Below are 11874 nucleotides of genomic sequence, written 5' to 3' on the forward strand. Positions count from 1 at the left end.
CAGGTTGCTGGTGGGGAGCTATAGGTGAAGCTCAGAGCCTAGTAAGGACGCTTACCACCAAGAGGAGGAGGGTAGTGTGGACATGAACCAATTACTGCAGTGGTTGTAAGTTATCCTGTTTCGAGTGTAGACACACCCTTTGATTAAACACCTAGAATAATAAAAAATTAATATAGTACACATTAAAACAGATTAAAAACAGGCCTCAAAATGTAATTATAGATGTGTCTGCAGTGGGGTCCCACAGTGAATCAGTTCTTGGCCCCAAGGTATTTAACATTTTTATTAGTGACCTGGAAGAAAACATAAAATGATCACTGAAAAAATTTACAGATGAACCAAAATATTGGAGAGTAGCAAATAACCCTTAATTATTTACCATTCTGCAAATGTTTGGATACAAAATTCACTAATTCAGCATTATCTGGATTGCTTGGTAAACTGGGTGCAAGCAACCAATGTGTGTTACTAATATAGCTAAATGGAAATGTGTACATCTGGAACAAAGAATGTCAGCCATACTCACAGGATGGGGGACTCTATTGTGGGAAGCAATGCAGAAAAAGATTTGGGGGTCATGGTGGATAATCAGCTGAATGCATGCTCCCAGTATTACGCTGTGGCCAAAAGAGCTAATGCGATCCTGGGACATATAATCAGGGGAATCTTAAGTAAGAGTAAAGCGGTTATTTTACCTCTCTATTTGGCACTGGTGCAAACTGCTGCTGCAATCCTGTGTCCAGTTCTGGTGTCCACAATTCAAGAAGGATGTTGATAAATTGGAAAGAATTCAAAGAGCCACAAAAATGATTAAAGGATTAGAAAATATGCCTTACAGTGATCGACTCCAGGAGCTCAGTTTTTAACTTAAAGAGAAGGCTAAGGGGTGACTTGATTACAGGCCAAGTATCTATAATGGGAACAAATATTTGATAATGGGCTCTTCTGTCTCACAAAGAAAGGAGTAACATGATCCAGTGGCTGGAAGCTGAAGTTAGACAAATTCAAACTGGAAATAAGGTGTAATTTTTTTTAGTAGTGGAGAGTAATTAACCACTGGAACAATTTGCCAAGGGGCGTGGAGGATTTTTCCCTCAGTGATCATATTTAAATTAAAGATTGGATGTTTCTCTTAAAGATCTGCTCTGGTAATTATTTTGAAGTTCTCTGGCTTGAGTTCTCCAGGTCAGACTAAATGATCACAATGGTTCCTTCTGGCCTTGGAATCTATGAATCAAGACAAGAATCCACAAGAGAAATTTGAGGCACAGAGGATTCGAACTGAATACCCATCTGCTGTCCAGTGTCTAAGGCAGAACACCAAATGAACTGCCACTTCTCTCATAGTGTCATGATGACCAGGTGACATTTCAGCAGGAATGCAGTACCTGGCAGTATTTCCCTTGGACTCACTTGAACTGGTTCTAGGGACAAGGCTATTTAGGTTGTGGCTTCATGACACAGTGAGAGATTAAAAAGACTCTCTTTAAAGAGTAGAAGTCAAATCCTAGTGAGGCAAACAGAAAGGAGCATAAATACTGCCAAATTAAGTGCAAGAGTATAATAAGGAAAGCCAAAGAGGAGTTTGAAGAATGGATAGCCAAAAACACCAAAGGTAATAACAAAATGTTTAAGTACATCAGAAGCAGGAAGCCTGCTAAACAACCAATGGGGCCCCTTGATGATCGAGATACAAAAGGAGAGCTTAATGATGATATAGTTATTGTGGAGAAACTAAATGGATTCTTTGCTTCAGTCTTCACAGCTGAGGATGTTAGGGAGATTCCCAAACCTGAGCTGGCTTCTGTAGGTGACAAATCTGAGGAACTGTCACAGATTAAAGTGTCACTAGAGGAGGTTTTGGAATTAATTGATAAACTCAACATTAACAAGTCACCGGGGCCAGATGGCCTTCACCCAAGAGTTCTGAAAGAACTCAAATGTGAAGTTGCAGAACTATTAACTAAGATTCGTAACCTGTCCTTTAAATCGTCTTTGGTACCCAAATGACTGGAAGTTAGCTAATGTACCGCCACTATTTAAAAAGGGCTGTAGAAGTGATCCCAGCAATTACAGACCGGTAAGTCTAACGTCAGTTCCGGGCAAATTAGTCGAAACAATAGTTAAGAATAAAATTGTAACTCATAGAAAAACTGTTGAGCAATAGTCAATATGGTTTCTGTAAAGGGAAATCGTGTCTTACTAATCTATTAGAGTTCCTTGAAGGGGTCAAACAAACATGTGGCCAAGGAAGATCCAGTGGACATGGTATACTTAGATTTCCAGAAAGCCTTTGACAAGGTCCCTCACCAAAGGGAGGATCTGGGGGAAGTCAGGGGACAGAGAGTGGGAGGGGGCCGGGTAGGGTAGGAGCCGGGGGCTGTCAAGGGGCAAAGAAGCGGCGGGGGGGAGGGAGTTTTTTCCGATAGTGGGTTAGAGCCGGGCCACACCTGGCTGTTGGGGAGGACACTTAATTAAGCTGTCATGGGATAAAAGGGAAGGTCCTTTCATGGATTGAGAACCTGTTAAAAGATAGGGAACAAAGGGTAGGATTAATGGTAAATTCTCAAAATGGAGAGGGATACTAGTGTTGTTCCCCAAGGGTCAGTCCCTGAGGCCCAATCTATTCAATTATTCGGTAAGTGATCTGGAGAAAGGGTAAACGTGGGGGTGGCAAAATTTGCAGATGATACTAAACTGCTCAAGATCGTTAAACAGACTGTGAAAACTTAAAGATCTCCAAAACTAAGTGATTTTGGGCACAAAATGGCAAATGAAATTTCTGTGGGATAAATGTAAAGTCATGCAACATTGGAAAAAATAACCCAAAACTATAGCATACAATATGATGGGGCTAATTTAGCTACAATGAGTCGAAAAGACTCTTGAGTCATCAGGAAGTTCTCTGAACGATTGCCGCAATGTGCAGAGGCGGTCAAAAGAAAAGGGATGTTAGGCAATCATTAAAAGGGGATAAGAGAAATATAGATGAATATATTAATTGCCCTTATACTAATCAATGGTACTCCACATTCAAATAACTGTGTACAGATGTGGTTCTCTCACCTCAAACAGAGATATACTGGCAATAGAAAAGGTCAGAAAAGGGCAACCTAAAATTGGATTAGGGGTTGAGAGGTCCATAAAAGAGGAAAAGATTAAAGAGGCTAGGACTCTTCAGTTGGAAAAGAGGAGACTAAGGGGGATATGACAGACGTCATCATACAATTCAATGAGTGAATGTGGAGAGAAGTGGATAAGAAGAAAAGTTTATTTACTTATTCCCATACATGGCAAGAAGCTAAGGGTCACAGAAGAAATTAATGGTCAACAGGTTTAAAACAAATAAAGGAATTCTTCTTCACACAGCGCACAGTCAACGCTGTGACTCCTTACCTGAGGACGTTGTGAAGGTTAGGACTATAACAGCGTTTAAAAGAGAACGGGATAAATCTCATGGTGGTAAAGTCAATAAATGGCTATTAGCCAGGATGGGTAAGGAATGGTGTCCCTAGCCTCTGTCTGTAAGAGGATAGAAACAGATGGCAGGAGAGTGATCACTTGATCATTGCCTGTTAGGTTAACTCCCTCTGGGGCACCAGGCATTGGCCACTGTCAGTAGACAGGTACTGGGCTAGATGGACCTTTGGTCTGACCCGGTACGGCCGTTCTTATGTTATGTTCTTATGTTAGAACAAGGTGGTCCTGTGGTTAAGTCAATGCATTTGGAGATAATTGCAGGCTCTGCCAAAGACACCATGTGACACTTTGCCTTTCTGAACTGCAGTTCCCCATGAGTAACAGGGGTGTAGTGAGGATAAATTACTGTGTGCTTGTGAGGCACTACCTTCCTAGATTGTGACTTGAGGGGTCTTGGTTTGCTTAAAGCCAGGCCTGTGCTCTGTAACCAGACATAAGCTACAGAGCAGCTATTTCAGTACCTCCATGCTGACTGTGGACATCTCTAAGGAAAGCCATTAGAATATGTTGGGTGAATGTGTTGGCTTGGACAAAAACCCATGCTCACAAATTGACCACCACACAGGTACTAGATAAGAATTTCTTTAAAATTTATTGGACTAATTGTGTTACATTCAATATCTGATGTGTTTCTTCTGGACAAAGAATTGGCCTAAATACATACAAGCCTTTGTGCCTTCCCTAAACAAATAAGAGATAAGTACTAGAGACAAGGGAACATAGTTCACATCTTCATATTTACAGTTTGCCTTTACTTTACAACTTAGCGCCAGGAATATTTACAGAAAAATACAATAGGAACAAAAAGATCATATCTTGGCAACATACAGAAATTCACACAAAGTGTACATGATTTTAAGCACATGATACCTGGCAATCGCAATTCAAACCACGCCTGCTAAAACCCAATGTGGAAACAGTATACGTTTGGTTTCTTCAAAGACATCAACCCTTAAACTGTGTGATCATTGAATCATATCTAACTTTTTTCACCATTAAAAGTCACATTTAGTTTTGCTATCCTTCTGGGCTAAACACTCAGAACACTGCATGAGAAAAAATGCACAGCTACCTGTTGCGAAGCCAGCAATTTGATGTTAGGCTACAAATGACTAGCTTGATTCCTATAATTTCTCTGAAGATGCTGTCCACAAAGGTATCTAATCTTTCACAGACATGAGTATTCCCATTCATTTGCTGTAAGTTTGTAATACCCTTTTAAGTACTTTAAAAAAGATACTTCATAACTCTTTGAGAGAGACGTAAGGTCCTAAAATTACTGCAACTCTAATGCAGAAATACTAACAAGATGACAGTATGTTACCTTTTCTCAAATTCTACTGAAATAATTTATTAAACAGGGTACTGTCAGTTAAAAATGTTTTTTACAGACCCCAACAGAACGTTTTCAGGATCTAAAAAGGGAAAAAAGGAATATTTAAATAGAGACCTGTGTAATGTTTGTAACCCAAATATTGTAGTGCCATGCTGGTGCCTGTTACTCGATAGAAAATAAACTATATGCAAGTGAAATAGTCAATATGTTTTCTACCAAGAATGAAATGCTAGTAGTAACTAGCCCATTTAAGTGTTAAGAAAATTGTGGGGGGCTTTAATTTTCAGTTGTAATAATCTACGGTGTTAGAAACGTGAGGAAATCTGGATTTTTAATCTGTCAGCGTTCCTTTAAGCATGACCAAGTCAAATCTCGCTTATGCAGTCTAATGATTTGGGGTAAATACTCAGGGTGATATGCTGGCTCTACTGAGGAGTCATTGTGTAATCACTATAGTTTTATATTGGACAGTCTCTCTCCAGAAGTTCCACCCTTTTCACTATTTCAGGCAAGTGAAAAACCATTAATGGCCAAGCAGTAACAGTCATGTGGTAACATGTTAAACAGCCAATTGTAAAACCAAATTAAGGTTGCATCAGCAAGGTATAAAGCCCCATTCCCCAGGCTCTGGATAAATACAGCAGTGATATGGGTTCGCTCATGGTGAGTGCCTTCCTGTACAGTAAAAACTTACAACTCATGTCTCAGTTGAGCTTAGAGACTCAGAAATAAACCATGAAATAGTCTTCACCCAAGAGCAGATTTTTAATCTTTCTGAAAATAAAATGTGAGGACTATTTGGCTGTCTTGGACTTATCAAAAAAAAAAAAAATACTCATGCCCCTCTCAATACACATCTTGATGTTTTGGATGCTTTTCTTCAGGCCTGAACAACAGACAGATGTCTTTTGCAGCCCACTGCAGTCCATATGTGAACTATTGGCTTTATCTATAATATTCATACATTGGTCAAACAAATATGGTCGTTTGTTTTTTAAGAAGTTATTGATAATGTGCAGACATTTGATTGCTCAACACGTTCATTACACCACTTCAGTATACATGCACTGGTCATGCCATTTATTCAGTGGACTAAATGTGTTCGGTCATAATAGATCAAATAGGTACATAAAGATTGTGGTTAAATTTAGTGCTCATGAACTGAACAAGCACTGGCAAGATGCTCCACAAGCTTCCCTCTACAACTCGACCATTGGACTTCACATCCGACCTGCTGCAATCCCTTGCTATTTGACCCCTGGACATGGCATGAGCAAGGGCCAGCAATCATGCAAATGTTCGCAGTGTTTCTTTGTGGTCTCATTTTTCACTTGTGATCCACCTGAATTTGAATCCAGATTCCCAGAGCTGAGTGACTAGTGCTCTAGCCCCCTGTAAGGAGCACACTCCATCACCCAACCCCCGCCCTCCCCTTTGTCACATCCTCAAAAGTCCTTTCAGGGGGATTTTTAGGGCACTTTTTCCAATTTATTCTTTATGGAAGACCACTTCTGTTATATTAGTCTTGTGTGATGAAATACTTTCCTTACTAAGCCTGTTTGGAAGTCAGAACTGTTGCAAAAAGTAACTTTCAAAAATATAAAATTTAAATAAATATCAAAACTTATTGCGATTTGCATTAAAAGTCTCTGAATGTCTTTTCATAATAAACTATAATAAACCTGCCAAACTCCTCCTCCTCACACCAATCCTTTCTGCTGATCTACTGTATCAGAAGAGACCACACATCACCCCCCATGCTCTGACAAACTTCAGCTATTCATCATGTGATAATTCATCATTGCAATGCAAATTGAATTTTTTGGGGGCGGTGAAGAGGCATTCTGAACGTTGTATTACACTTTTCAGCATCATATTACAGTGGATTTTGGAATTTCCAGTACTATATTTGTCAATCTCACTTCTGCCTCCCAACATGTCCCTCGGTGAGAGTTTGTGCACTGCATAAAACAATTTTGGTATCCTAATGTAAAGGCAGATGCCTGGAAAGGGGGCTGGGCACTATGAGCCCAGCAGGGGGGAAGTTCTACCTAAAGAGCATAAGAGCTCAAATAGAAACCCAGTAGCTTTGCAGAGGACAGAACAGGCATCATTAGTCACAGAATGCAAAACCCACATGTCATGCTACAGGCATGTTTTATTTGGGACTAAAAATATTTATATTTAATTGTTAGTTTATGACACAGAAAGGGGGGGGCACTCTGGAGAAAACTTTTGACCTGTGCTCACTAAAGTGAGGGAATAGAGGAGTTTAGAGCTTACGAACAGCTCTCCTTGCTGTAAAGGGGAACTGGCCACTTCCATCAGTCCTTAGGAAAGGAAACCACTTTCAGAAACAGTAGCCATTACTTGAGATGAACAAACTAAACACACAGCATCTTTATAGTATTTTATGCTGAATTATGAGCCAGTTGCACAATAGTCACTATAAACAGGCTGTGGCAGCCTGGATCATCCCACGGTGGAGAAGAAAGCGAATTCGATGGATGATTATTCTTTAGGGGATAGTTTAACAGTTTGAGGAACCGCCTGACACCTGCACAAATATCAAAAAGAGTTAAACATTCTCTAATGGGCAAGCCCCCAAATCATTTCAGCGAAAGTAAAGCAAATGTTCTGGACCACACTCAGTAAACACGGCTCCTGTAACAGTCCTTGTGCATACAGCTCTCTAAACAGTCTTTCTAGAGACACACATTTTTGATCTGGTGGTAAGCAAGCAGGCAATTTAACCATTATAATGTGCTATTTAAATAGCGGCATAAAACCAAATAGTATTAAAACCAAGTGACATCTTGCAACAGACCTTAATGCCTTAGCTTTGTTTATACACAACTGCAAGACAACTCTTATCTAGTAGAAAAAAATTCTTGAAAGTAAGGTAATCTCAGGTTTTCTGTGTATACCTGGTATAAGTGTAAATATGCATAAAACTCAGTCATGCGAACACCAGCAGTAATTCTGGAATTTATTGAGAGGTAACTATGGAATCACAGCACTTCAGCTATGGATTTCATGACTTGATGTTTATGAACTAACTTTTTTCTCCTTCAGTTTGTTATAGGAGTTGAATGGCCTTGGTCAGAGAAGTCTCTTCTATTGAGTTTGGAGGTATTTTTAAGAACTTCTATTTAACTCCTTATAGTGGATGGTTAATGCTCCGAGATGGAGTCTCTTTCCCAGCAGATGTGAAGGGAAGATGACTCTGTTCCTTTCTTCTTTTGTGCATGTGTGCACTTAGACACCTTTCATTCAGATGTGGGAGTCAGGTTTATCTGTATTTCATTTTCCATCCCCCTATGCAGAGATGGAGGTCTGTATTCAGTGCGTCCTTCTCACTGGATGAGATATTTGTTCCTTCCTGTAATTAGGTGAGAATGAAGGTTGTGCTAAGAGATGTTTTGAGCAGCCAGGAGGACTGGTGTGGAATGCAGTGGCTGGTTGTCAGTGGGTGAGTGGGCAAGGTAAGTTAATATTCCAGCTACCATGTTCTTGATTTCATGTCTTGGAAGGAACTGGTCTCAGGATTAGTTCTTGAACCAAATCTCCTGGACCAGTGAGGAAGAAAGCCCTAGTTGTTATTTCCTGAACCTACGCCCAGCATCTGCAATTTTCTTTGAAGTCGGGAAGCTGTTAGAGCCGCATTCAAGCCTCTCTCAGACATACTTGCTATATTATATATATATATATATATATTTTTTTTTTAAACAGAATGGGAAAATGTTTAAATGGTGAAAGTGGGATAATTTTTGCCTCCTCTTGTGCAGGGGACATGGAGTTGTGTTTAAAGATGTAGTCTTACTAGGATGTTGAAGGTTGAGAACCTATTCATTCCTGACTCTTCCTGCATGGTATCCACAGAGTCATTTCTCTCTACTCTGGAGGACTGAGAGGGAGATTTTTTGCAGGGTGGTTTGGGTTTTTTTGGTTGTCTAACTGTTTCGATTACTGTAGTCACCAAGCTCTGATCTAATTGTCCTGGAAGGATATTGGTCTAGGGATTGCAGTTCTTGAGCCCAACCTCCTGGAAAAGTGAGGTATAAAACTCTGGCTCCAGCTGCTTGTTTCTGTATTTATTGACAATGTCGGCTATCTTCTGTTTTCGGCGGACATGTGGAGGGTTGTATGAATCACTTTCCAATCTCTTTCTCCGACAAATATTTATTATTGTTTGTCTCACTAAGAAACCTGAAAGAGAAAAAAGTGGTGCTAAGTTTAAATAAATCAATCCCACTTCTCCTGCTCTGCTTTCCCAGCTAGAGGATGGACATTTCAATCTGGGCTTTGTCCCAGCTAGAGCCCAATGGCAACTGTTATCAGTGCTCCGGGTAAGTGATCCTTGTTCAAGGGGAGCTAGTGAGGAATCACAACTTTCCACCACCGAGAGGTCTCTTTGTTATTAAGCGTTATTTTAAAAGCAAAATTTTCAACATAATGCTTTAGAGATTGTCTGCTGGGCTCCTTGTTTGGCCAAAGCACGGCCTGGATGAAGGATCACATCTGCTATTCCTTGACTGGCCAGCAAAAGAGAGTTTGTAAGCTGAGTCTTAGCCACCCCAGTGATGGAACATGCTGCCTGCCCCACTCTCCCAGTCCCAAGGGGCTGAATGCACCACCTCTATAGCATGTTGGCCCACTTGGGAGTCAAGGGGAGCTGCAGTCCTACCCAGCTCTCTCGCATGGCAGTGCAGAGAATGAAAGTACTAGAGTGCGTAAAACTTAATTCTGTTAAGGCCAAGTTCTCTGGGCCACCCTATCCCAGAGGCACCAAGAGAGGGAGGGACTGACCGCATTATTCTACCTGAGTATTCCCCTGGCATGGGGAAGCCCCAGTGGGAGGAGAAGTGGCTAACCAACTCTCACACCACCCTCCCTGCAGCTCCCAACACAGGGAGGAGCATGCTGGGTGTGCTTTCCTACCCCAGCTATCCTTATGGATTGCTGCCAACTGGCACACATTAGAGCAGCCCTAGTGTGCTCTCAGCTAGACTTGGGCCTGGCAGAGAACCAAGAGCCACAGCTGGCTCCCTAAAGGACCCTTCACATTTCAGTCTGAGTGGAGACTTAGCAAAGCACAATCAGATCCTTAACATCTAGTGTGTTCCAACTCTAAGGACTGAGGCTACACACAAATGTGCACCTATTCAGCTATGTCCATTTCCTGAAACTAATTTAATTCCAGGATAAATCTGTGTGTCGGCTCCCGCTGAGTTAACAAGTTGATAAGACTTTAGCCACTTTCATTCTGAAATAGAGCCCACACATCAGTTTGTACTGAACAACAGTGTGTGTTTTAATGAACACTTTTGTTACTCCAGTGCAAGTTCATGTGTGGGTTCAGCCATAAGAAGTCACGGCAAACACAATTTCTTCTTGCTGTTCTGCTCCCTGGCTGTGTACAGAACTAGATCTGCTAACTTTAGTGACAAAGTATGGTTTACTCTATCATATTTGTTACAATGGCAAAGCCAGCATAGTTCTGGGAGAGCGATCTCGATTCTAACCTGTTTTATGCATCATCAACAGATTTGCCTAGCAAATTACAATCAGTTACATCTGTGCAAACTCACTGAAAGACAATAGGATCGCACAGGTATCACCAATGGCCTAATGTAGCCTACAGAACCTTTGTTACCAGTGAACTGAACACATCAGACCTGAAGTAACTAAAAAACAACAAAAACTAGAGCCCCAAATTATTTTCAGAGCAGAACTGTGCTTTAATGTGTTTTTGAAAAAACAAACAGTCAGTGGCATGGAATTCTCTGCCTCCTTTTCACAGAAGTTCCAGTAGGGCAAATATCTATGAAGACCATAGCCATGTATCCATCCATGAGGACAGGAAAGAAAAGTATTAGGTGTTTCTGGAAATACAAGGCAATATTTACTGGGATGCGAGAGAAAGAGGATTTTTTTTTTTTTTTTTTTAGTATCTGAAGCTCAATAGCCTTCCCCTGTATCTTGGAGCTGGACTACAAGGGATGAACACACTGCGACAAAATACTCAACAAGGGAGTATTTAACATGTTTCCTTTGGTAGCTGACTACATTTGTGTCTCAGGGGATGTCTACAAAGCCCACAGCAACAAGCCTCCCAGCCCAGGGTCAAGAGACTCGGGCTAGCGGGGCTCATGTTAGCAATCTAAAAATACCTGTGTAGGCAACACTTTGAAGTTGCGGCTTGGGCTGGAGCTTGGGCTCTGGGGCCCAGAGAGGGATTTGGTTTCACAGTGCGAGCCGCAACTTCAATGCACTGTCTACACAGCTATTTTTAGAGTGCAAACGCGAGCCTTGTTACCCACATCTCTTGACCTGGACTAAGCGACTCACTGCTTCAGGCTGTGTAGACATTCTTAGATCTCAGGGTATGTCTACACTACGGGATTATTCCGATTTTACATAAACCGGTTTTTTAAAACAGATTGTATGAAGTCAAGTGCACGTGGTCACACTAAGCACATTAATTCAGCGGTGTGCGTCCATGTACCGAGGCTAGTGTCAATTTCCGGAGCATTGCATTGTAGGTAGCTATCCCGTAGCTATCTCATAGTTCCTGCAGTCTCCCCCGCCCATTGTAGTTCTGGATTGAGTTCCCAATGCATGATGGTGCAAAAACAGTGTCACAGGTGATTCTGGGTAAATGTCGTCACTCAATCGTTCCTCCATGAAAGCAACGGCAGACAATCATTTCATGCCCTTTTCCCCCTGGATTGCCCTGGCAGACGCCATAGCATGGCAACCATGGAGCCTGTTTTGCCTTTTGTCACTGTATGTGTACTGGATGCTGCTGACAGATGCAGTACTGCAGTGCTACACAGCAGCATTCATTTGCCTTTGCAAGGTAACAGACATTTACCATCCTTATTGCACTGTATGCCGTTGTAAATTGGCGATGAGATGATGGTTATCAGTCATTTTGCACCATTTGCCTTTGGAAATTGGCGATGACGGTTATCAATCCTTTTGTACTGTCTGCTGCTGTCATGGGTGCTCTTGGCTGGCCTCGCTGAGGTCGGCCAGGGGCGCATGGACAAAAA

The 11874-nt window shown here is 41.5% G+C and overlaps 1 protein-coding gene across 1 annotated transcript in view; it reads right to left on the bottom strand.

The window, feature by feature from the left end:
• Positions 1–4049: 4049 nt before the first annotated feature.
• RALGAPB (Ral GTPase activating protein non-catalytic subunit beta) overlaps positions 4050–11874 on the bottom strand; it is a 131623-nt gene continuing 123798 nt past the window's right edge. The window contains 1 exon segment of the mRNA XM_032789267.2: positions 4050–9025. Coding sequence (XP_032645158.1) covers positions 8832–9025 — 194 coding nt within the window. The 3' untranslated portion in view covers positions 4050–8831.

This window comes from Chelonoidis abingdonii, chromosome 14, assembly GCF_003597395.2.
Source record: "Chelonoidis abingdonii isolate Lonesome George chromosome 14, CheloAbing_2.0, whole genome shotgun sequence".
NCBI lineage: Eukaryota > Metazoa > Chordata > Testudines > Testudinidae > Chelonoidis > Chelonoidis abingdonii.